Below are 26440 nucleotides of genomic sequence, written 5' to 3'. Positions count from 1 at the left end.
GCTGAGGCAGGAGACTCGCTTGAGCCCAGGAGTTGGAGGTTGCTGTGATCTGTGATGCCACAGCACTCTACCCAGAGGAACAGCTTGAGGCTCTGTCTCAAAAACAAAAACAAAAACAAAAACAAAAACAAGGGGCGGCACCTGTGGCTCAAAGGAGTAGGGCACCAGCCCCATATGCCGGAGGTGGAGGGTTCAAACCCAGCCCCAGCCAAAAACTCCAAAAAAAAAAAAACCCAAAAACATCAGATAGCTGCCTACTGGTAAAGGAGAGCTTGAGCCCTAGTCACTACAACACTTCTCAAACTTTGATGTGCACATTTACCACCTGGGGGGCTCATTTCAAAATGCAGCTTCTAGTTGAATAGGTTTGCAGCAGTGCTGAGAATCTACATTTCCAACAAGAACAAGGGTAGTTCTGATGCTGCTGGTCCAGGGACCATGCTTGGAGCAGCAGGTGCTACAGAGGTCTTCCCTGAATAGGAATGCTATTTACCAAGGCATTGCTGAATTCTCCCTTCCATCCAGTGAGGTGTATGATAGAGAAAGGCATTAAATAGCATGAGAGGGTCAGGGAAGAAGAGAGCTGGAGGATTGGCAAGATTGAGGGTTGACCGTCCCATGGGAGGGAGCTCCATTCTTCTTCTCAACTGTGTGGGGAGCATCCAGGATAGGGAAGGGCAGTGGTATGTCCTGTCCAGGCCTTCCATGGCCTTGGTGCTCTGAGAGGAGGCCTTGGACAACTCAGCTCATGAGCCTGAAGCATTGCCTGGCCCTTGCCCTGGCGGTTCCACGAGGCCCTTCACTTTCTCATCCTCTGTGAATGCGGCCGTGTCAAAGAAGAAGCCTCTGGCTCTGAAGCCATACTACTGAGCCAGTTGCTCAGACCCTCCTTCAGCGTCGACAGGTATAGCCTGGGAAGGCCCAAGCTGGCACTGGCCTTCCTTCTTCATCTGCCTCTCCCTGGCCTATCCAACACTACTAATGGGCCACTGGGAAGAAAGGACACTGTACAGGACAAGAGAAAGAAATGGCCAGGCTGGGGACAGTATTCTACAGGGTGAACAGGAAGTTGGCTTTGTCTGTCTCCTTTGCTCCTATTCACTGTCAGACCATCTTACCTGCTGCTCTCCCAGCCATAGCTCCAAATGAACCCTGGACTCCATGGAATAAAGTTGGAATGGATGTGTGCCTTAGGGAAATTCCCTACCAACCACAGGGCTAGGAAAATGATCACCACCAGGTATACACGGGCATGCGTGTGAGCCTGTTGCTTGGGGTTCTTGCTGAGTGACATCCTCTTTAGGTCCACTCCAGACACCAAGCAGCAAGGGTCTAGGGAGGTCAGCAGAGGAGGCATCAAAGGAAATCCTGAAGGATCTTGGGTTCTTGTTCCAGGTCAGTTCCTGCCTAAAGTTCCGTGGTTCCCTCCGTAACCCCCCAAAAAGGAGCACCAGAGAGCAAGCACTGGAGAAAACTTTCTTGGCCCTGGCTTCAGTGACCGTGAGATCATCTTACCCTGGTCTTGGATTCTACAGCCGCTTCCTGCCTTGGTCATAACACAGTTTAAACATCTAAGCATAAACCAAACCAAACCGAACTAGACTCAGATGCTCACAGCTGCATGAGAAGAGGGTGTGGCCAGAAGGAGAAACACAGCCTGATTATAGTTCCCTTTTCATCTCATCTCTTCCCTCAACCTGGTTAGCCACAAGGTGGAATGTGAGACCCTATGCCCCTGCTCTGTTTTGATGGCCCTTGGTCATGGGCATGGTGGGGTTTGGTTGATGACAGTGGTATATCTGGAAAGGATGCTGATGTATTGGTGGTGGTACTGGGTCTTGGGCTTGTGGTCACTGAGCTCAGGTTGGAACTGTTTGTGATGATGGCGGCATTGTGATTGGCATTGATGGTGCTGAAGGGAGTGGCTGTCTTTAGTGGGGTGATGACGCTTTTTGTGTTATGATGGTGGAAAATGAAGCTCTCTATTGATTGGATGTCAGAATGCCAATCAAGTGGTTAATCTTGAAATTATTCACACTGCCATCCCCCTAGTCTATATACCCCCTTACAGGCTGGTGATCATTGCTCAGGGGTGCCTTGGCCATGTTGCTTTGCCCGGAACTGTACCACTGTTCCAGGGCCCTTGTTGATATTGTGGTTCATGTGAAGGACACCTCACCAACAGCAGTGTGGACGATGCTCTTCAACATTCATTTGTTCTACTTTGACTTCAGAACAGATTAAAAATCCGCTGGCCTATGGTTCTAAATCTGGTCCACTACCATCATGGCATCATCTGCATTCACTCCATTCCAACCAAAATGATTAACTTGGAGTCCTGGACACCCCTTCTTCTCATCAGCACCTCTGTACCTTCTTCTCTGAGTGTCTGTCCAGCCTTCCCTATCTGCACACACCCCAACTCTAACCATGTCTGAAGATCAAACACACTGACCTTTCTTCCTGGAAGCCTCCAATCCTCCAGTTGGAAGGATACTCCCTGTCTCTGTACCCAGTGAGATTGACATTGCGTTGTGGTCACAGCCACATTAGTCCTTATGGTACCCTTAATACTCACAGACTAGAGTGAGTGTTTTAACAAATGCCCACAGACATGGGATGCTGAGTGAGGACATCTCTTCTGCTTACACTGAGGACTTTCCATGGGCTCCCTGCCTGGGGGAACCCAAGGCACTGCATGCAGGGGCCTAGGGTAACTGGGAAGGCAACATGTAGGCTAGAAAGCAAACAAGAGCCTTCTAGGGCTCCAACTGGATGACGCCAAGCAGGCTTCAACGGGCCGGGCACTGGGAACAGGGGTCTGAGATCCCACTAACTCTTAGGCTTGGGTCAGGTCTTGTGCCATCCTCAGGAAACCCACTGCCTGGGAACTATCTCTGTCTGCATCCCCTTGCCCCATACCCATCCTTGGGCCTTATAAGTCCTCAGTAAAAGGTCAGCTGAATATGGCTATGCTCTAGGATGCTAAACAAAGGCAGGTGCACCCTTATTTCCCTTGGTGGGTTCTCAGGTGGTGGGAGAGCTAAGGCTCCTGGAGGTGGAGAGAAAGCTGTGCCTAGCCAGTAGGAGTGGGAGCAGGGTGCTGGCCCAGTCCAGCCACAGAGGAAGCAAGGCAATCCAGGGGATCGGGCCTCAGCATTTGCCTTTATTTGCTAAGTGCAAATATTCTCATTGTGATTCCATGTAATCAGGGACTGGTTGACAGGTAGACAGGTGGATGGAGCTTTAACTAGTGGCTCACAGCTCAGCAGGCCTGCTGGAATCTTTTCGGCCACTGCTCACCTGACTAACCCTTACTAGGACAAGCTCTGGTGGGCCGAGGAACAAGACCCAATGGAAGGCCTTCTGCTGCTTGAGAAAGACTCTGCCAGGTCTGCCTTCCATCTTCTCTCCCCTGAGCCCTGGCCCCAGCCTACCAGTTACCCTGTGAACTACTTTTTAGCCCAGGTGTGCCCAACAGAATCCTTCTCTCACCTCCTGGACCAGGACTGAGCATAAGTAGCGCCTTCCTAGGAAAGGGGCCTGCAGCGTGTTTTCTGAAGGATAATGGCTTGGCTTGCTGGTGGCAGCTGATTGGGTATAGGAGGAGAGGGATCATCAGGGTATCCCCTATATTCACTGCTTGTAGGAGACTAAGGCTGCCTGCAGGCCACATGGATTCGCACCTGCCATCCCTCCCTGCAGGGTAGGAAAGCAGCAGAACTGCACTGGGTCTGGAGCCTGGTGGCCATTGCTGCCCCCTACTGGTGGTGCCTGTCCTCTCTTGGTCCCAGATGCTACCTTCACAGCCTCTCTTGGGCGGGACACACGCAGGCACAGCATGACTAGGGCTTGGTTTGGTTCACTTCAAATCCTCTTTATTTCAGAACAAGCATGCATATATGTACAGGAGAGAGAACTATGGAGCCAGCACACATGGTACAGAAAGGAAGGCACATGCCTCAATCTCACCACTGCTAGGAGGGGTCTCTGCCTCGTCTACCCTAGGGCTTCCACTTCCTTTGCAGAGAGCCCTGTTCCAGACTGCTTTGGGCTCCAGGGGGCCAAGGATTGACCTTTTCCTAGGGCCTTGATCTATGGGCAACTCATTCCAGGATGGCACAAGGCCAGAGCTGAGGGTGGTGGGAAATTGGGCAGCAGCATATTCCATTTCCCTTGGTTCTGGGGTGTTTTACCAGCAAACCCCATCATGTCCTCTCTGGTCTGCAGCTAAGGCCCTGTGCAGGGGGCAGGGGCTTTGGCTATTTGGGGGCAATGATGGTTGCACTGGGTGGGGGAGCTCAGTGTCACTGGGTCCTGGCATCAGATCTGTGGTGGCAGAGGGCAGGGGTGCTGCATTGGCTATCAAAGGTGCCCCCAACACAGCTATACATTGTCAAGCATCACCGTGGGGCTCACATGCCAGATCTGTGTGGGGGGAAGGAGGGAGGGAGTCCAGCCTGTTGGGGTGGGGGGATTCCAGGCAGCCTTTTAGCTTTTAACATTAAGGATTTGGGCTGAAAGGCCATGGTGCCAGTTGCGCAATTTGGCAAAACGTGGGCTGTTACGTTCCGTTTCAAACCTTTCCCTGTGGCACAGAGAGAGAAAGAGACAGAGACAGAGAGAGACAGAAAGAGAGAGAGAAAAGAGGAAGAATGAAAGGGGTTAGGGGATGTGTTCACCATTCCCCTGTCTGATAACTGGGGTGGAGGGCATGGGAGGGAGGAAGGTGGCCTGGAGAAACTTTGCTATCCAGGGGGTACTTTCTAGGTGTCAGGCCAGAGTCCCGGGGACCAGGATGAAGGGACTGAAGCCCATTCCTTGAGGGAGTAGGGGCTATGGAAAAGAGGCCTGACTAAGGGGGATGGGGGCAGGCTGGGCAAAGAGGGGGCTCCCTGACCCATGTGGCTGGGCAGAGCTGCTTTGGCTGTGGGCTCTCAGGACTGAACCAAACAGGCAGGTACACCTGGAATGATCTCTGTCCCCTAGCTGGGCATTGAGAAGGAGGAACGCCTATACCCTGTGACAAAGTTTGGTGGGCAGACCTGCCACCTCCCTGTGCTGCCCTGGCCTCACCAAGCTTTCACTGTCCCCAGAGAGAAGCTTTCTCACACCATTGCCTGTCCCAGCCCACCCAGGCCTGAGCACAGCCCAGGTACATGCGTGCAGTCACATACTCACAGGGCCATTGTCACAGATACAAAGGGCCAGGATTTTCTGCTGCTTCCTGCTAATGGGACCTCTGGGGGCTCAACCCATACCTGCTTGGCTGAGGGCAAGTACAGAACAGATAAGCAGCAGGAGGCAGGCGAAACGGAGGAGACTGCACCTGGGAGAGGCCAGTGCCGCCAACGCTGGAATCCTAGGTGCTCTGGCTGAAAGGGCTGCCAAGATCCTCCATACCAGAGTTGTCACCTGGAGGCCAAGAGGCCACAACCAGCCACACACACAATGTGTTTAACCTTCACAGTGTTTTAAAAATTAATTGTTGGCTGGGTGCAGTGGCTCATACCTGTAATCCTAGCACTCTGGGAGGCCAAGGTGGGAGGATCCCTTGAGCTCAGGAGTTTAAAACCAGCCTGAGCAAGAACAAGACCCTGTCTCTACTAAACATAGAAAAGATTAGCTGGGTGCTGTGGTGGGTGCCTGTAGTCTCAGCTACTCAGGAGGCTGAGGCAGAAGGATTGCTTGAACCCAGGAGTTTGAGATTGCTGTGAGTAGGTTGATGCCACAGCGCTCTAGCCTGGGCAACAGAGTGAGATACTCTTGTCTCAAAAATAAAAGAAAATTAATGACTATATCCATACTATGGGATGCTACTCAGCAATTAAAAGGAACAGATAAACTATTGAGACACTTAACAATTTAGATGAATCCCCAAGGGAATTAGCTTATTGAAAAAAGCCAATCTAAAATGGTTACATGCTGCATGGTTCCATTAATGTAACATTGTTGAAAAGGATGAAATTATAGAAATGGAGAACAGATAACAAATTAGTGATTGCCAGAGGTTAAGGAGGGAGTAAACACTGGAGGGCATAGAACAGCAACAGGGGGGATGCCGAGGCGGTGGAAGGCATTGTGTCTTGGTTGTGTCAACATCCACATCCTTGTTGAGATACTGTGTTTTAGTTTTGCAGGATGTTACTACTGTGGGAACTGGGTAAAGGGCACATAGGACCTCTCTGTATTTCTTACAACTGCATGTGATTGTGGAATTATCTCAAAATAAGACATTTAATTAAAAAAAGAATTGCCAGCGTATGAAAATCAGGAAGATCAACTTTAGGTCTTTGAGGATCAGAAGATGTGGCAGTGCTGGTCTTACATTTCTGCATAGTCACAGTCATCAGGAACTGGTTCCTGCATCCCCACACTCACAGAGGTCCACTCTCCTGCACCCGCGTTACCAGTCAGACCCTCACTCTACTCCTTGAGTCCTGCATATTATGTCTCTGTGAGAGACTGACAAAAGGGGCCCATTGCTAACATATTTGAAAACCACTGATCTAATCCGACCTTTCCTCACGCCAGAAGGAAACTGAGACTCAGAAATATCACATGAATGGCCTAAAGCTACACAGAAACCCAGCAACAGGACCACAGTCTAAGTGCTAGGCACCGTCTTACCTGGCCACATGTCTGCTTTTCTGAGGCTGGAGTGAAGGGGTGGAGACGGCATGAGCAAAGGCCCCCTGGCAGGGTCCACACAACCCTGCTGACGCGCTCCTCAGCAGGGCTTTGACCATCCCACAGAGACTACCCAGGGCACAGTGTAAGACCGGACATGCCGGTTTGCCTGTAAATCCTCAGCCTGGTGAGGCCTGTTGTGGCTGGGTGACCGCTTGTCATCAGTGCTTGGGGTCGGGGACAGTTCTGGAACAGCTGACAAGTCTCATGAGACTGCTCTGCTTGTAGCTGTTTAAAAATCCTTAGCTAGCTAAGGAAAGGAACAAGGAGAGGAAGGCACAAGAGACAGGGAAGGAGAGACAGGAGAGCTAGAGAAAGGAAGAAGACCCCGAGAAGGTCCCCGTGAGGGCCGATCAGGTGGTGACACTGGGGTGTCTTGGGCTCTCTAGTTGTGGTTTTAAAACTTGCTAGTGGGTCTGAACACCAGGAGCTAAAAATCCACAAAATGCAGGTAACCCTTGTCACTGCCTTTTTACCAGATCCCATCTCAGGGAGGGCCCTGAGCGGAGCCAGCATCTAGGTATTGTGGCTAGAGGGGGGCAGCCCTAGATGACTCATTCTGGAGGGAAGAGGGTGTAGATGTCCCCAGGGAGGCTGAGGGGAGGAGGGGCCTGTGAGCCTCAGCATCCCATTGCGGCCAGATAGAGAAGGGATGTGGGACATCTTTGTATTGTTTGGGAAGCGGGGTGTGATGCAGCCCTCACCTTCAACTCTCCAGGAACTCTTCACTAAAATTAACATCACTCTCCTACACTCGGGGTGAAGGAGACATGCAGAGTTCTTTAGCCAGGTGAGCACGCTTGTAGGCAGTTGTGCACATCTGGGTTACACACTGGGGGCCTCCAGCATGAGTACACCCAAGCAGTGGGATCCAGATGCCTTGCAGATTCAAGTTTTGCCTAGGACTGAGTCAGGGCTGGCCCCATCCCTCTCTGTATCACAGCTGTGCAACATGGGCCCGACTTTCTGAGCCATCAGGGTACTGGAGTGCCTTCTCAAAGTCAGAGGGAAGTGATGGTGACCCGTCTGAGATTAAGGGCTCTGTTCATGGGATGGAGGCAGTAATTTGGCTACCTGAGATGGCGCCCGGGGAACCACAGCATCACCTACTGGAGGAGCTCCCCTGTGGAAGCAGACAGGAAGCTGATATTCAAGCTAGCCCTGTTTTCCAAGGTGCAGGGTGTCTCTAGGGAGGGCAGCCTGGTCCATGGTGGATGTCTGGGCTGTTCAAGTCCCCCCCCCACATGTAAAGACAGGGTTCCTGGAGATTAGACTATGCCTTGGGCTGGCCAGCAGATGGGCACTGGAGCCTCAGAAGGAAGTTACATGCTACCAAACACCAAGGACACCACTGGGAGCCAGGACCCTGGAGGATAGGAGGGCTGTGAGCAGCTCTGAGATTCTGCAGAGTGGGCCTTGGAGGCAAGGCACTGATAGAAGTAAGGGGCGAGTTTGTAAGGTCTGCTTGACATGCAAATTCATACCTGTCCTTGAAGTCACCTGTCCCCTGCCTGGTACAGAATACCTGACACTACTCACTTGATGTTCCTGACAACTTTCTCACCGCACAGCAACAAGAAGGGGATTGCACCTCCACATGGGCGTGAGACAGTTGAGGCTGTCCCCGTGCGCAGGCTTGGCAAGCTCAGGCTGTGCGGGAGTAAGAGACTTGGAAGAGTTGCGGTGAAGCCTCCCTGGGGAAGCTCAACCTTCATGAGAAACCCTTAAACCCTTCACTGGGAGTGATGCTAATTTAGGAGGAGAAGGAGAACGAGGCAGTGGCTGCCCTCAGTCAATAGATGGGTCAGCAGGATGTCGGTGCAACTTCCAACTTGGGACTGGGGACTGATAGAAGTGTGGCTCAGGCTCCCAAGGAGCAAGAGCCCTGCCCAGCCTTGACCAGGGTGGGGAAAAGGGGCTTCTTTCTGCTCAGATGGCCACCGGCCACAGTCCTTCCTTCAGGCTTTAATCACAAACGGAAATGAACTGCTATACCCCCTGCACACCCCACCCCCACCCCAGGTCCATGAACTGTTTGCTTGGGGATTCATGACATGGTGGCTCTGCCATGAGGACACCTCTCCAGAAATTAAAGTCAGGAAAAGGAAAAGGAGCCTCTCCATCCCTGGCCAGAGCCTCAGAACCCAGAGGGAGGGGCTGATGTGGATGCAGCTACTTGGGCCTGAGGGCGGAAGGAGGCCAGAGCCTTCTCTTGGGCCACCTTTTCAGATTTTCCTACAATGAAACTCTATAATAGCCGGGGAGAGGCTAGGAAAGTTGCACCAGAGTACTTGAGACCTGCTGCCTTTTGCTCCTGTGGAGTTAGGGGCCAAACCAAGCTCCTATGGAGTTAGGCCCTGCAAGAAAGGACTTTCCTCCCCTCCCTTCACATGTCTATCAGATCAGGCAGAACAAGCCTCAAGAGATGCTTCTGGAAGGAGGGAAGAGGAAGGCCAAGATGAGGGCTGGAGACCCCTCCTGTTTCCGCACTCAGTAACTTTCCAGTAATCTACCTACACCATGCCTTCTAATGACGTCTGGGTAATGGGGCCTGTGCTTGGCGGGACCACTCTGCACACTAAAGGGAAGAGGAACATGAAGCGACCAGAAGGGGGTAAGATGGGTCCAGAAAAGCAAACCTCTCGTCTTGTGGGAGAGAGGAGAAACCCCCCTTCCTGAACACTTAGTGGAAGGGACCTGGGTTTTTTAAGCCATTTCTCTCTGGGTGTGTGATGTAAAGACCCCTCTGTTAAATCTTTGGGCATGTCTACATTGCTCACAGAAGGATCTATGTGTGGCTTCAAAGAGGAGCGACGGACAAATAGGGGAACAGCGCGTAGGTGCAGCGCAGCATGGGAGGAGGGGCAGCTGAGAGCTCGGTCTCACTTAAAATAGCTAGATTTTAGCTTTTGAGATAAATCAAACATCATCTCATCTCAGACTATGTTTAGATGCATTGCAGGCGCTGAAGTGTTAAGAACCATTGCTGGGACTGCATGCCACTCCATGCAGGCCTGGGAGGATCACACTTTAGGCCTGGATGCCCAGCAACTCGGATTGGCAAAAAACACAGGTTCAAAAATAAGATCTACGTCAAGACCAAGCTGGCCCGAGTCTTACTCTCTGGGTGTCCTGTGGCCACTCTGCGCTGGTTAGCAAGTACAGAAAGCTTGACCCAGGGTGGGAGAGCACCTCTGAGCCCCAGCCCCTCACACAGAGGCTGCCCCAGGAAGCACTGGCCCAAGACACACTCTGCTGGGAGGAGCATGCAGACATTCGGTATCAGAAGTGTATGTACAATCACACTGAGCCCCATGCCTCACCATGGAAGGCCCAAGTGGGTTCCAGTGGGTTCCAGGGCATGCCTCCTGCATGCCCAGACCTATGAGCACCTGATGGGCTACAATGGTAGGTTAGTGGCTGTGGCCTCAGACCTGCCACTGATGGGGAAACCACTCCTTGACACCCGCAGTTCTGCATAAGCCCTCTTCATGTCGAGGACTTGTCCTTCCTTTCAGAAGCTGTTGTGCTTTGAGCAATTTACAGAACTGGTACCTCAATGGAGGTCTGGACAGGTGAGTCCAGGGGTCAGGTGTCCATGCCCAGCATGGCCTCCCGTGTGCCTGCTTCCCAGTGCCCAGCCTTTAGACTCACAGGGGGACAGGCCCTGAGATGAGTGGGCAGGCAAGGTGGCCAGCCTGATGCCTGCACAGGGTGAGATGCCTTCATTCTCAATAGCCCAGCAAAGGCCAAAGCAGCCCTGCCCCCTGCCCGGGGAGGGAGCCAGGAGAGCCCAGAGTCTTCACTCCTGCAGCCTGGGGCAGGGGCACAGAGACTCACTGACCCAGGATGGCTGCCTCAAGCCAGCATCTGCTGGGGCCCTTTTCAGGCCAGGCTTTGCAAGTCCATTAACTTGGGAGGTTCCTTCGATGAGGCCTGTGGCCTGGGGGCTGTTTGGGGAGGTTTGGGGCTAGAGGGCAAGGCCACAGAGCTTGAGTCCAGGTACTTACCTTGATCTTCGCAGAGCTTCTTCATCCGGGTCTTGCACTGTGGATAGAAAGGCGCTAGTTAGGGCACTGACAGGGAGCATAGGGAAGAGCTGCCCGAGCAACCAAGTCTAAGTAGTTCCTGCCCCCAGCTTGTCAGTTGTGGATAGGAGAGGCCATGAGCTAGGCTGGGGCCAGTGGGGTATTGGCATGGGTCAGAGGTTTGTCCTCTTAGCTCCAGGAAGTCATTTCTTCTGGGAGTTGCACCCCCAGCCTGCTGCCCACGTTATAGGCAGGATTGCAGCAGATGGCTGCTGTCATTGGACACCCGCCTGCCTGAGGGCCCAAAGGAGCTCTGTCAGCCACTAACAACCCCCAAAAGCTGCTGGACTCCTCAGCTTCCATGGGCTTCAAAACTGAGAGGCTGAGCTCAGGCCCTGCAAGCCTCCCTCACCCCTCCCTACTCTGTACTCATCCCAAGCAGCCCTCACTCACTGAATTCCGTCCCCGTCATCTGGGCCAGAATGCGGAAGGAGCGAGACTGCAGGTTGGAGGAGCGACGGGCCCACTCGTCAGCCTCATCTTCTGGCTTGTTCTGGGTCTTAATCACAGCTTGGTACACAGGAGAGGCACTGTCCACGGTGAGGTCTTTGACAGGAAGGCTCCTACAATGCAGATGAGGTTGTGGGCGAGGGCGAGGCTGGAGTCGGCCCTCCCCCACTGTGCTCCTGTGGCCCACCCGTGGCTGTTGGTGGCCCCCAGTGTTCTGTGCCCACTTGGCCTTTACCTGCTGCTATCTGAGAACCCAAGACATGGCTGAGGCCTGGGTCCTCAGTGCTCAGGATGGTCCCGGTGAGGCAGTGATTCCTCTCACCCCCAGAGGATTGGGGCCCCAAATTCCTCCAGTCTGCCTCTCTCCAGAGCTACTCTAGGCCCAGACCTGAAGATACCCCCACTCCTAGATTCCCTTTAAGGAAGGAGGAAACCGAAGAGGTCTTCCTGAAGTAATTTTGACCTTTCTGAGTATGCCCTGACTGTGGATATGGGTGAGAACAGGCCATTTGGGGGACCCAGAGGCTTCCTCAGGGCCCATCCACTGGTCTGTCACACCTGTGGATGCGAACAGGTAGTCACCAATGCCATGACTGCCCTGGATGAGGTCGGTGGGCGCTGGGCTCAGCTGCGAGCTGGCAGACGCCGCTGGGAGGCAGTGTGAGTGGCGCTGCAGCCAGGCCCATGCGGCCTGCAGTGTGGCCTACAGGAACAGTGGGGTTTCTGGCCTGGGGGATTAGAGAGTGGAGCCACAGAGATAGCCACTGGTCCTCTGCCCCAAGGCAGTGTGGTCTTTGAGGGGGGCTGCTGACCTTGTCTTAGACTCCCAGGGTCTGTTTCACGATAGGTGCTCAAAACTCTCAGCTGAATGAGTGAATTTCAGATCAGAGCCAGAGGGCCCCCAAAGCCCCTTGAGTCCAGTACCTCCCAGCCCGATCAGACAGTAGGGCACCATGGTCAAAAGCTTCATAGGCATCCACTAATCCTGGCCATGGGGACCAGAGGATCGAGGCTGCCCTACCCACCCTCTCAAAGGTTAGGGACAGCTCGGGCAAAGCTTGCAGCAATAACAGACATACTGAAACTGAGGTTCAGAGAGGCTAGCCAGCTAGGTCCAGGTTATGGCAGGTAGGGGCCCCAGTGAGCTAGATCCAGGCTTCCCAACTTTTAACCTAGTGTCTTTTCCATCAGGCTCTCCACAGTTGCAAAGCCTCAAGAAGGCCACTTCTGCCCACTGGGGCCCTATAAAGATCCAGATGCTCTGTGCCTGGGGACATGGCCCAGCCCAGATCCATCCTGTCCAGCATCCTCCTGCCTGCCTCCCCTGCTCTCCAGAGGGCCAGCTGGCTGGGAGAGGCATCTTTCCAGTGCCCATGTCTTCTACCATCTTTCTAAGGAGAAGCTAGACAGAGAACTGGCCTCATCTCCCAGGACTGGTATCCTGTGTCTGGCTCAGGGTGGGTTATAAGAACAGAGGTAGAGAAAGGTGATCCAGGTTGGGTAGAGCTGCCCCTGTGTCCCCAAAGTCTCCACCCTGGTCTAGAGAGCTACATGTACTGGCAGCCTGTGACTGGGATCAGATGGGGAAGAACAGCACATTCCTCTGGGGTCCAGCCAGGGAGGAGCAAAGGAGAGGAAGGAAACCCACTCTTGCTAGGGGAGGCCTTTTTGGTATAGGGAGTAGTCCCAAGGGCTCCTGAGGTCTTTAGGTGAGATGGAAAAGGAAGGCACAACTTGAGCTCCCTGGTCTTGGATCCTGGCCCACCAGGAGGAGAGGGAAGAGGAGCATAGATTATGCCATGTGAAGGAAAAGTGTGGTTCCCAAACCCTCAAAGGTCCCAACCGTTGAGCCTGTCTACTTCAAGCTTTGGAATCTAGAGAGCAGACCATTTCCCTGGGACATGTCCAGGAGGAGCTTGCTTGTGCTTTTCTCAGCTCTAAGGGCTCAAGAAAGTTGCCAGGACTGAGTCTCTTAGGAGTCAACATTGCTGGCATCATTTCCCACAAATTGCAAAGACCAAGGACTTGTGTTGCTGGTGCAGCAGAGACTGGGAGTCAGTGAGGACTGTCCTTTCAAGTCACCAAGGCTTAGGGAGAACATGTGAGGAAAGGATGAAATGGGTTCTAAAGTCCAGGGGGGCCCGGGTTTGAGGCCACTTTCTGGACCTGCTCCTGGCTTGTTCTTACCACAGAAAGCACTCCAGGGTCGCTGCAACATCAAGGTCACCCTGGCATTCACTCCACTATGCATTGCCCCCAAATCTGACTCATCTTTCACCTCTGGTGGGTGGCCATGGTAGGCACCAGCTCCTACAGGTCCACCTCCTGTGAGGATTTTGGACTCTGACATTTGGGTCTATGCTGTCCCTGTGCAGATTGGAAAGGCTAGAGAGACCCACTCTGAAGCATGGCAGGGAGAACACAGGGATGCACCCCCAGCCTGGGGGAGGACAGTGTGAGTGTTGTTACTCTGCCATCTCTGCGGCCACAGTGACAAGTACTTGCCTGTACAGGCTGCAGGGGGTGTCGTTTGGCTGTGAAGTGGGTGTGAGGAAGAACGTGGACAGAGCACGTGGGCTGACCACGGATCCTCAGACACATCCCACCAAACCCACGCACCATCCCGCAACTAGACAGAGGACGGACGACGGGACACACACTGCGCGGTCTACTTACGCCAGCGGTGACGCCCTGCCAAGCAGAGGGAAACCCAGCCGTGAGTGCGCGTCCATCATGGGATGGCAGAGGGTGGCGCACACAAGAGAGCAGGGTTAGGATCAGAAATGAGTTACGGGAGTGGGGTGGGTGAAGGAAGAAGAGAAAGAGAAAAAGAAAACTGTCAGTGAGGAAGGAACCAAGGAAATTAACAGCAGAATCGGGAGCGCGTTATGGCCAAGAACGTTACCCACTGGCACCACGGCGGTGGTCCAGCGTGGCTGCATTAAAAGGAAGGGGAAAGGGCGACCCTTTCCTGGCACGCAAGGGAAGGGTAAAGAGAGGGGGGGGAGGAGAGATGGGAAAGGCCTTATGAGAAGCCTAGATTAACCAATAGTACGCCATGTTCCAAAAATTAAATGGTAAAACCAAATGATTGCGGTCTTCTCAGGGTGCAGCAAATAGAGTTAGTGAAGAGTGATTCTTCCATTATTTCCCTCTGAACTTCCCTTTGGCGACTGCAACCACTTTTAAGAGCACACCAAGGACACACGTGGCAAAGAAATGTCAACAGGAAATCTCCGTTAGCTCTTGGGCTTAGTCAGGCACCCTTGTTTTTCTGGGTACACACGAGCTGATGGCTGAGTTTTTTAACTTGTACTGCGCGGTCATTTTTTCTGCTTTGAATGATGGAATTAAATAAATCAACAGCGCCCAGAGTTATGCAAAAAAGCCTGAGGGGTTTGAGACGTGGGGCTCCAGGACAGGTGACCTCTGCCCCCTGGTGGCCGTGAGGTAGTACTGCGACACCAACAGGGCACCAGGCACCCCAGGACAGAACGCCTATGAAGCCCACGCCCATCTTTTATCCTTTGGCCTCTGGAGCCTGCCCTTTAGAACTTGTGTGCAGCATGATGAGCATAATGCCTGGCTCTGGAATGGCCAAGCAGTATAGGGATTATCAGTGACGTTTTAATCCTCTATTCCTCTTACAACATCTGTCCTCCCAGCTTCAGAAAAAAAGTATAGCGGTTATTTTAAGACTTTTCGCCTTGACTGTTGGGAATCCTGACACAGGGATAAGGTAATGCCCAAAGGGATGCCAGTTCCGCAAGTCAATGCTTTCCCAGTAGAAAACAGCAAGAGATTGTATGTGTGTGTGTAAGAGAGACAACAGCTGAGAGAGAGAGATAGGAAGAGAGACAGACAAGGAAAACAGAGACGGAGGGAGAGAGACATGGAGGAAGGCAGAGACAGAGAGAGGTCCTATTAATGTTTGCACTATTAGAATTTTTCATCCACAAATGATTTTTAGCTTTCTCTTATCCTACTCAACCTTTCAATTCCCCAACCATGGCTAAAGGACAAATTCCAGGAACCAAGGATGTCTTAAATCCCACTGCCCTAAGGCCAGGCGTCCTGGGATCAAGAGAAGAGAGGTGCCCATGGGTGGGATTAACTGCCAATAGCACCTGTGGTGATTAGTCCCAGGCCCCTTCCCAAACCAGAAACCCAGCCACATGTTTGAATCGACTGTCAATGCAGGAAAAACATGGCAACCCCCACCCTTTCCCAAAGAAGGGCTTAGTCATGAGAAGCTGGGGGCCTCCAGAATGTGATCCTGGTTAAGAGAATTGCTGAAATCTCTTCCTAAACCAGCCCCAACACAGAGCCTGGGAAAGCGCAGAAGCTGTGAAAAGCACCACCGTATTCTGTGTTTTTCCACCCTTCTCCTTAAGCTGACCATATGATAGTTTCTGAAGAGAGGACAGTCATGTTCTAGAAGGCCCTGACAAAGGCTGGCTCCCATCCAAGCTTCCCTAGGAGACCCAAGGTGAGGGAAGAAAGCTGGTCCTGATGGCCTGGTCACCTGGGTTCTGCAGATGATGAGCCCCGGTGTGTGGCAGTGGCGCTCAGCATGGTGCAAATGGGGAGGCGCTTACCCACTGAAGTCACTGCCCTGGGCCTGGGCCTGCCCAGCGATGGCGTCCATGATGGCATCCTGAGAGTACATGCTGATGGGTGTGTTGTACTGTGCATGGATGATGGTGGCCTTGCCACCCAGCCCCTTCACCTCAATGGGCTTGTGGGTGGACAGGGCCGAGTCCTTCAGGGCGCTGGGGTTGAAGCGTTCCTGGTAGTCGGCGCTGGGGAGGGGCACGTGAGGATGGGCAAAGAAGGGGAGGAGAAAAGGGTAACAGGTGGTGGTTACATGGATGGTCAAGGCAAGGGCTGCTGGTGGTGGATTTTGAGAGAGATCTCCCAAAGCCATGGCCCTGATCCCACACAGGCTACCTGAGGCACCCCTGCTGACTCAGGGTGGGCTGGTCTGGTCAGGAAAACCCTCAGCACTCATCATCCTCCCCATATTCCAGTGTGGGAGGCTTTCCTGGCCCAGCTGGGCTTTCCCAGGTCCCCTGCAGGGCCTGGCTCAGCCTGAGCTGCTTCCCAGGGTGTGCACAGGGGAGGAGGGAGAAGGCATAGAGAGATCTCTCCCCACACACAGCAGGGGAAGCCCGGGAATTGGGGATCAGGACAGGCACTGAGCCAAGTGTGAGAGGCAGTGGCAGCCCAAGCTGAGTCCAAAATGCTGGGAAGGCAAGAAGCTGTCTCACTGGGCACCCGCAGAGCTTCTGAGCGAGGTTCCTCCAAGAAGGGCCCTTCCTGCAGCCGACCCCCTCGGTGGACTGGGGCTCTGCTCTTCCAGATGCTTCAGTGCACGTGCTTCTTCCTCCAAGCGGGACTGAGGCTGCCCAGGGCCCCCAAGTTCAGCACACTGTGTGGCCTGCCAGACTTTACTCACAGGAGGCTCTTCCTCCCTAGGGGGGTGTGCTCCCAGGCAAGACAAGATTTTTTTTTTGAGATGGAGTCTCACTTTGTCACCCTCAGTAGAGTGCCATGGAGTCATAGCTCACAGCAACCTCAAACTCCTGGGCTCAAGCGATCATCTTGTCTCAGCCTCCTGAGTGTCAGCTGGGACTGCAGGTACCTGCCACAACACCCAGCTGGTTTTTATATTTTTAGGAGAGACAGGGTCTCGAACTCCTGAGCTCCCGCAATCTATTCACCTTGGCCTCTCAGAGTGCTAGGATTATAGACATGAACCACTGCGCCTGGCCAGGTGCAGCCCTTCTGAGGGGTCTTGCCAGGACAGAAAGGTCTTCAGGCTCATATAGGCCCAGTGGCAGCACCGCCTCCCCGTCTCCCATCGCGTAGCCTGTGAGCCTTAAAGCAGCAACAGCAGGATTGGGGAACAAAATCATCCACTTTGGCCCCCGCTTCCACCCGCAAATGCCTCTGTTCCACACTCCAGCTTCACACACATGCAGGCTCACCCAGGGGCACAAATGCACCCCCACTCACACATGCACACAGGCACACACATGCCGACAGTACACGCTGTCCACCCCAGACACGCAGATGCATGCTGACATTGGCACGCAAGCGCACACACATGCTATCCTTTGGTACTAACTTGGCCGGAGAGTTGGCTACCACCTGGGGAGGAGAGAAAGAACAAAGAAGACAGGGTGATCAGAGGGAGGCTCCTGCTAGGGGTAGGCTGAGCGCTCAGACTGTCATTATGGAGGCAGAAACGTAGCACCGGCTAGGAAGTCAGGAGTGAGTAGGGGACCAAGCTCAAAGTTGGAATTCTCCATCTGACACAGCATCATTTTTCCCTTGGCGGCCCCTAGGTCCAGAGCTTTGCCAGAGAAAAGAGTGTTCTTGTCCATCTTCATAGGCATTCACACCGCATACATGAATCCTTCACAGCCAGGCAGTTACAGGCCCCAGAGAGGAAGCTGGGGATGGGGACAGGACCAGCCGTGACTATTATGGAGAGGGCTGGGACCCAGGTGCCTCCCAGCTCTGGACTTATCCTTGTTTCATGAGAGCAGCTCTGGAGTTCTGCTTCAGGAGCAGGCATTGCAGTGGTGTTGGGGTACATGGCAGGCAGCCTTGGCCGCTCATCCTGGGGCACAAGGGTAGGCAGTGGTGCAATCCCCAGGGACTGCTCCTAAAGGCCTGTGGACTGGCAGTGGGGCAGGAAGCAGGAGAGAAGAGGCCCAGGGAGAAGTGTGAGTTAGCAGAGGCAGCCCAGCTTGGACACCACAGAGAGACTCTGCCTCTCATTCTCGTCTGAGATCAAGCTTCTTGGAACAGTCTCCTTGGGGGAAGCCTTGTCTGTGCCATGTTTCTTTGTGGAAGGTGGTGTGCTCTATCCCCAAACCCTGCCACCTTCCTGGGATCTGCCTATCATGAGCTTAGGGTCAGGGAGCCTGGGCCCCAGCTATCCCGGGCCTGGTTATCCCTCACCCTGAACCCCAGGGAGCTGAGGTAAAGTCAGGGATCCCTGGCTCCAGAGACCTGCACGGTGGCCCTGCTTGGCCCCAGACCTGCCACTGTCTCAGAGCTGATAAAATTCCCTCTGTGCTCCCAGGCTCAAAATAGCTGCAAGTGGAGCTATATTAGGACAGGGCCAGCATGGAACATCATTCTTTCTCCATTTTTGGCCAGTGCTGACAGCTGCAGGGTCAGATCTTGTCCAGCCCAGCCCAGTGCCCCCTGCAGAGGGCAGTGTTGGCCTGGTAGGGAGGGGGCTGCCGGCTCCTTTGGCTTTGATTCCTGCCCCCAGCTCAGCCTCCTCCCTCCACCCTGAGACCTGGGGCAGGGATGATGGCAGTAGACACATCTCAGAGAGGAACCAGTGCCCAGGTCTTGAGGAAGATGAGCCCAAGATGTGAGACCTGCCCAGTGGCCCTTGCACTGAGTGACCTGAGGGATCCCACGCCATAATGCCAGCCCCAGAGGGGAGAAAAAGGGGGTTGCAGGGTTGCCCAGGTCATTGTATCGTATCTGTCCCTCTCCAACCCTCCCAGGATATAATCTGCCAAAGAATTGCCCTGTAAGCTGCCCAGGGGACAGAGGAGGGGAAGGGGCTTCCTTTTAGAGTTCAAATCCTGACCTGTATCTTCCTAGCTCCACAGTGCTGGACAACTTCCCCACCTGTCTTAGCCTCAGTTTCCAATTCATTCATTAAATTGAGGTGGTAGTGCTCACGGCACAGGTGGACTGTGCAGATAAATAGGATCCTGAGGCTAAAGCCCTCAGCACAGGATAAAAATTCAACAAATAGATGTGGGGATTAGATTTGCTGAGCCTGTGGCCTGCGAGTAGTTAGATACTTAGCAAAGGTGGTGGCCTGGTGGCCTTGGCCCAGCAGAGGCTGCCCTGGGCTAGCCCGGGTTAGAGGCTCCCAGCCCCTCCTGCCAGCACTGCCCTAAGGACAGCAACATCAGCCTTTACTTGAGAAGAAATATCCACAGCACTCCCTCCGATTGCCCCTTGGATAAAACTGTTGGACTCTGCTGTTCTGTCAGATAATAATTTATACAGTCGTCAGGTTCTGGGCTGCCTGGGCGCCACGGGGAGCGCACTGCAGGAGGCATGGGAAGTAGGAGTAGGGCTAGCCCCTGACTTCCTGCAGGTAGATAAGGTCTCTGTCTCAATGCAGGGTGGAGTCAGGCAGGTCTGTGTGCTAGTCTAGTTGGCCACTAGCTGTGTGATCTTGGGTAAATCATTCACCCTCTCTGAGCTTTGGCTTTCCAGCTGAAAGATAGGGGAAATAAGGGCCACTTTTGGAGTTGCTGAGAATTAAAGCACGTGCACTGTTAGCTGGCCCCCAGCCCAGACTGCAGGTGGGCCTCCTGGATGGCCACGCCATCAGAGGTTAACATCCCTACCTGGGGCCAGTCCCAGAAAGGACCAGGAAGACCTTCCAAGTCTGGGCCTTGCTGAATTGGGACCAGGTCCTCACTCTGACCACCTGACCAGGCCTCTACTGAGCACCGAGGACCCAGGTGACCCTAGACCACCAGTGGAGAGCTGGGTGCCTGTTACCTACCCTCCTAGGAGTCCAGCACCTACAGCCCAACAGAGATAGGCCATCTTCGTCCCACCATTCCCTAAGTTTCTGGCAAAAGCTAGGGAACCCTAGAGGGCAGGATATACATGGCTCTGCCACTTTGGATCAGCGATGCCTTGGGGTGCCAGAGGTCTGCTCTCATCAGGGGCCCAGAAAGAGCGGAGGAGCTGGTGAAGCAGGAGATCTCTAGGGAGCAGTGACCGGGTGGGGAACACGAGCCTCTGAAGGGTAAAGGGAAAGGCATGGACTTGGCTCAGAATGACCAGGTCCCTCCTTTGGCTCTTCTATGTACTAGCTGGGTGACGCCTGCAATGACGCTACCTGACAGAATAGTCCCAGCAGATAGACTGCAAGGGGCGCAGTTGCTATCCTCCACAGTCCCTTTCTCCTCAGGTCCCTGCTTTTCTGTTGCCACATTCTGGCCAGGGTCAGTCCTACAAGCCCACCCCTTACACACCATTGCTTAGTCTGTCCAGACACAGTGCAGGCACTGCCTCCTCTAGGCAGCCTTCCCAGACTACTCCCAGTCCAAGAGAGAAATTGCCCTTCCAGCCTGTCTCCTTGCCCCACAGCTCCTGAAGGGGGTGGCCTAGTGTGAAAATTTTGGAAGCCAGAGTCCCCTGCACTCAGGCCTAGCTTGGCCACTTAGCAATCAGACAACTGGCCCATGACTTAACCTTCTCTGAGCCTCAGTTTCCTCCTCTGCAAAATCCCACACGTCACCCCAGGGTGCTCACGTGAAGCAATGGTCTGCTCAGTTCAAGGCAAACACTGGTAGGATCACTGCTCTCGTTGCTCTGAGCCTGTGCCACCTCTTGGGCCTGGACCTGGGCCTTGCTGGATTGGAACCAGCTCCCCATTCTGACCACCTGACCAGGTCACTGCTGAGCACCGAGGACCCAGGTGGCCCTAGACCACCAGTGGAGAGCTGAGCGCCTGTTACCTACCCTCCTAGAAGTCCGGCACCCAAGGCCTTCCCTCGGAGGCTCATCTGGTACATCTGAGCCATCTCCCTGAGGGTCTCTGCCGAGTACAGGCCAATGGGGTTGTTATATTGCCTCGCCTGGCTTGAGCCCCGTAGGACTTTGGGGCCCAGTGGGTCCTGGGCCCCCTCCAGGCTGGTCTTGGCCCCCAGGGTGGCCCGTGGAGGGCCGGGGTCAGAAGCCTCTGTATGTGAGGAGAAGGCGCAGGGCTGGGAGAAGGCAGGGCTAAAGGTGGATCTGAGCTCCGGGGTGCTTGGGGTGCCTGGGCAGGCCCTTTCCTCGGGGCTGGGGCTGGATGCCACCAGGCTGCCGTTCATGTCCAGAGCAGGGTCCTGGCACAGAGCAGCGCCATGCAGGGGAGAGAGAAGAGAGTAGTTAGAGGCCTCACCCGCCACAATGCTTCCCCATGGATCTGAAACAGATGTGTTAGTATAAATGTTTAGCCACTCCTTGTCCCCAGAGGCACTGGATGGAGCACCTGGAGGGGAAGGGTGCTGTTGGAGGAGTAGGAGAAGCTCATAGCTATTGGCCCGGGGGCTGGCATTTAGCTGGGCAGAATGCAAAGCTCTGAACAGAAGCCAAGCCAAGCTTGCTGGCTCCAAGCCTTGAGAAATGACTATGGGATCCCCTCCATCCTGTGGTGGGGAGTTGAAGGTCTGAAGCCTTCTGGGAGCTTAACTCCTGCCTGGCCAGGAGGACAACCCTTTTGAGAATAGTGCTGTCCAAGCTGGCTTCCTATTAGCCCAGCACCCAGGCAAGAACTGCCACATTCAGGGTTTCATGGGTGGCTTGAACACCTCTCCTGAGGGCTTGTGCCACTTCCCTAGAATCAGCCAGAACAGGAGCAGGGATAGGGCAGTTCTGATTTCTTTGTGGCATCCCAGTTGGGCTAGCCAAAGATCAGGCATGCAGGTCAGGGGCTGCAGTCCAGGAACCACTGCTCAGAGTGGACCCCTGTCCCTGACAGTCAGCACCTACCTTTTGGTGAGGGATCACTGGCAGTGGGGAATGGACCGGGGGTGCAGATGTGGAGATGGAAATGGGACGCTTTGACCTAGAGAAACCAAAAACAGGACTGAGTGAGGAAGTCTCCCCAAGGTCAGGAACTCCTGCCTGAGCTTGCTGTCAAGAAAAGACAGAGGACATGGGCTGTGTCTCCCAAGCAGATCCTGGGCCTGACCAGGATGGAGAAATCATGGCTCTTGGGCACTTTGGTTGTCACCTAAGGGTCCTGCTATGTCCCTCAGAGGCTGCCTGGGCAAAGGGAAAGCAAGAGGACCCTGGCTTCTAGACCTAACATGCTGGCAGCACCACTCACCCTCCCTGAGCTTCATTTGAGGCTCATCTGTACAGTGAGGCTGGAACATCTGCTTCTAGGTGCTTGACAATGACTTGGGCCTGGTCCTGCCTCTGATCCAGGACTGTCCTTACCTTTCTGCAGAGTTCTATAGCACAGGGGTAAGCCCACGCAACTACTATGAGACAACCTGTCCTTTGGCCCCCTAAAACCCACCCCCGAGCCCCCACCCCCTGCTCTGGAGAGCTCCCACCTACTTCTGCAGGGTGAGGCTCAGGTTGTAGCTGGCAGACTTGATCTTGTTCTGAGCCTCCAGGTGGGTCATGGTGTCTGTGTTGACGCCGTCAATGGCCATCACGAGGTCACCCTGGCTCATCTGGGACTCAGCCGCTTTGCTGCCTGGAGTGATCTGATTGGACAGCAGAGGTGGAGTAAGTATAAGGAGGTGGTCCTGAGGACCAAACAGTCCTTAGGGAAGAGTCACAGGCAAGCATCCAAAGAGGCCATCATTTTGTCCTTCATTCACTATGGCCAGTATCAGCTGCTCACCAAACCTGGTTCCTCTTCCTGGTACATGGCAACCACATTTCCTGGCACTTTGTATCTGACTGCAGCTGTGGGACTAGCTCTGTGGAATGAGGGTGGGAGCAATGCATGCCACTTCCAGGTCTGCCCCTAGCAATTCTCGCTGTGATCCTGCGCTCTCTGCTTGTTGGCTGACTGGATGCAGATCAGGAAAAGGAAGATAGCTAAGCTGCTAACTGGAAGGGACCTGGATCCTGAGTCACAGCTTAGAGGAGAGTAATTAAGAAGAACTGTTTTTGTGGTGCCTGTGGCTTAAAGGAATAGGGTGCGGCCCCATATACTGGAGGTGGAGGGTTCAAACCTGGCCCTGGCCAAGAAAGTGCAAAAGAAAGAATTGTTTTGGACATTGCATGAATAAGAACTTTTCATTGTGTTTAGTCATGAAGATTTGGGGACTATTTGTAACACTGGTTATCCTACTATAACACCTACACCCTGCAAACCCTTGGAGGTAAGGGAGACACAGGAGCTAAAACCCTGCAAACCCATGGAGGTAAGGGAGACACAGGAGGTAAGACCCTGCAGACCCATGGAGGTAAAGGAGACACAGGAGGTAAGACCCTGCAGACCCATGGAGGTAAAGAAGACACAGGAGCTAAGACCCTGCAAACCCATGGAGGTAAAGGAGACACAGAAGCTAAGACTCTGCTAATTGTAGGCCAGTGGGCAGGAAAAATGCACCCACCCAAAAGCACCCTAGTGCCAGGTGATTCATGCTACCATGGCAGGTGTACAGAGGCCTGAGGGAGCTGACAACCCTGCCTGGATGAGCAAAGTCAGCTGGGAAGTGGGGCAGTGCTTAGGACTGAGTAGCCAGCTTCATACCTCCAAAAGAGAAAGTGCAGATATGGGGGCCAGCTTCCAAATCTTGCACCCTGTTGACATCACAGATGTTGGAGTCTGAAGTCCCCATTTCCACAGTGATTATACAGAATTCCATTGAGACGCCACCCTGGGAACTTCCTATGAAATCTCAGGAAGGTCACACCCCTGGGACATTATTTAGGAAGCAACTCCCATTGCTATCATTCACGCCAAATTCTGCATGCCTGGCTTCCAGTAATAGCCCTGCCCACAGTGATATCATATGAGATGCAAAATTCCAAAGGGCCTAGTGACATCATCTTAAAATGGCTTGATGGCCTCCACTAGTGACATTAGCAGCCCCACCTCTAGAGATGCCTCTTGGAGTGTTGTGGAGATTCCTACGCTACCCTCTCTGACATTGCATGGAATGCCTAGCCCGGCTGATAAACCTAGAGCTATCTTATGACCTGACCTCACCACATCATGGTGGAGCCCCCACCCATGACATCACGAGGAATGCTATGCAGGCTCCCAGGCTCCACCCCCACGGACATCACAGGAAAGAGGAGGCTGTGGAGCAGCCCCACACACTGTGGCTGGAGAGTGTCCCTTGGCTTTACTGCTCCAACATGGATGTGCCCAGAGAAGCCAGTGCTTCTGGCTTCTCTGGGCACATCCCAGTCATCATTCTGGCTATGACCCAGGGACCAGGCCAGCTTCTAATGCTGGCAGAAGCCAGATTTTGGCCAAGGCCTGAGAGCTATCCTAGAAGGAGCCTAGAAAGGACCTGGGGACAGTCCCTTGCCCCAGGTGCCAAGCCTGGGTGGGCCCGTGGCCAGGTCCTGGACTTACAGACATGGACAGAAGCCTTCTGCCAAGCCCCTCAGAGGGAAACCCCCTTTCAAACCAGGATACCCTATAGTCACCAGTCTCCAGGTTATTCCCAGATGGGCTCTATTGGGGGAGGGGCGGCAGGAACTAAATTGTTTCTGTGTGACTGTACTACCAGTCACAGCAATAGTGCCCTGTAATACGTGGGTGACCAACAGCAAGTCAGGAGAGCCCTCTCCAATTGCCATCAACCTAATGTTTCAGCCTAGGGGCTGTGGTACCCTCTTAAGTGCTGAATACCTTGAGCTCAGGGCACCTCTCCTCCAGCCCCTGAATTTTCTGAGATGAGGTGAGAAAAATGCCTGAATTGTCAGGAAGCTACAATGTGTGGCTTGCAAAGTCCAGCCTTCTCTCCCAGTTCTATAGGGGGATCTTAGAGCTACTTGGGATTTCTCAAAATACACATATCCCTTATCCCCAAACTCATTGCCATAGGGACCTCTACTGATGACAGGAGTGTTTTGCTGTCTTTGAGTGTAGAGGTTGAACAAAGGGTAAGAAACAACAACACTAAAGGAAAACAACACTTTTCAAGGCTGAGAGGCCCCCCTGAGGGCTAGCCCTCTGGCTTCCTATACTGGCCCCAACATTTTACTACAGACATTTTCAAACAGGAAAAGTTGGACGAATTCTAAAGTGAATACCCAAATACCCACCACATGGTTGTATCATAGTATCTCACTCATCCTGCATTATCACATGCCGGTTCCCCTGTGTGCCCATCGATCTATCTCATTTTGAAGGTATTTCTTTTCGTTTTCTTTCTTTCTTTCTTTCTTTTTTTTAATTGAGATAGAGTCTTACTTTGTCATGCTCGATAGAATGCCATGGCGTCATAGCTCACAGCAACCTCAAACTGTTGGGCTCAAGCGATTCTCTTGCCTCAGGCTTCTGAGTAGCTGGGACTACAGGCTCCCGCCACAACGCCACAACGCCTGGCTATTTTTGTTTGTTTGTTTGTTTGTTTAGCTGGCCCAGACGGGATCGATAAATCCGGAGCACGTGGCTGGCACCTTAACCAGTGAGTTACGGGCGCCCAGCCTTTTGAAGGTATTTCAAAGAAAGCTGGAGAACCTAGTGTGCTCGCTGTCAGGGTGAATTTTATAACAAATGCCTGTACTGTCCTAGTGACTGCCCCACAGGGCTACCCCATGGCAAAACAAGCCCACACCAAGATACCCCACTATATGGCTTCCTGTAGCGGGGCACCCCCAGAGAATTCTACCCATCTGCGAAGAAGAGGTTGTCACCCTGCCCCCACCGAGCTGGGTAGGCTGCTGCAGAAGGCTGGAGCCTTTGGCCACAGAGGAGACACTGCCAGGAAGGATAGGAGTTGTGCCCGGAAGATCATGATGACAGGGTGAGCAAGGGCACCAAAATGATGGCCAGGAGAGTCAGGAACCATATCAGTGAGGGCTTGCTATGGGGCCATCTGAATGACCCCCACTTTGGAGCTGCCTCAGGGACACGTTTTAGTTGTGGGCCAGGTCGCACCAATCCTTATCACTGGGTCTCTGGTCCCTGTCATCCTCAGGTGTGAGCTAGGGTGATACTTGTTCCTGGGGGATAGCTCAGCCTCCCAGTACCTGGTCAGTGGCCAAACCTTCCAGAAGGGAGCTGCCAAGCTCCTGCCTGCCCCTGTCACCTCCCCTGCAGCTGTGTCTGCTCTTCAGAGTTCAGCTGGCCTGGCCTTAGGCTGTCCTGAGCCGTGCCTGACACCCCTCAGGGTGGGGGCTGGGGGTGCTGATATCCTCTTATAGGGATGAGGGCAGAGACCCTAAGGATGACCAAGGGCCATCAGATGTCCTCCCTCCACTGCAGGAGCAGTCTGCCTGGGCTGGGGCAGGGGTCAGGATCGGTACCCTCAGATCCCAGCCCAGAGCCCAGGGCTCATGAAAAGTGCAGTCCAGACACGATGCCTCCATGTCCCTGATAGCATCAGACAGACTCTATTCTCCTCTCTCTGTTTGCTATGTCCCAAAAAGGACCCAAAGCATCCAAATCCTTGGAAGTGTTTTGTCTTGTCTTGTCTTTTCTTTTCTTTTTTTCTTTTTTTGAGACAGAGCCT

General features: G+C 53.6%; 1 protein-coding gene across 7 annotated transcripts in view; it reads right to left on the bottom strand.

Moving 5' to 3' along the window:
- LDB3 (LIM domain binding 3) overlaps window positions 1-26440 on the bottom strand; it is a 74011-nt gene that overhangs the window by 38795 nt on the left and 8776 nt on the right. For 2 of the 7 annotated variants that reach the window (XM_003803015.3, XM_012813523.2), the window contains 5 exons: window positions 22347-22498; window positions 21771-21846; window positions 20757-21124; window positions 11172-11341; window positions 10701-10737 (listed from right to left, as the gene is read on the bottom strand). In XM_003803015.3, coding sequence (XP_003803063.1) covers window positions 10701-10737; window positions 11172-11341; window positions 20757-21124; window positions 21771-21846; window positions 22347-22498 — 803 coding nt within the window. Of the gene's footprint in view, window positions 1-3861; window positions 4589-10700; window positions 10738-11171; window positions 11342-15826; window positions 16031-17358; window positions 17382-20756; window positions 21125-21770; window positions 21847-22346; window positions 22499-26440 lie in introns of those variants that run through there. The other 5 variants (XM_012813524.1, XM_012813526.1, XM_003803013.3 and 2 more) reach the window with 5 other exon arrangements.

Source organism: Otolemur garnettii, unplaced genomic scaffold (genome assembly GCF_000181295.1).
Source record: "Otolemur garnettii isolate 467f Iridium unplaced genomic scaffold, OtoGar3 scaffold00275, whole genome shotgun sequence".
NCBI classification, from domain to species: domain Eukaryota; kingdom Metazoa; phylum Chordata; class Mammalia; order Primates; family Galagidae; genus Otolemur; species Otolemur garnettii.
The sequence above is the reverse complement of the archived record's forward strand: the minus strand, read 5'-3'. Positions and strand labels throughout refer to the sequence as shown.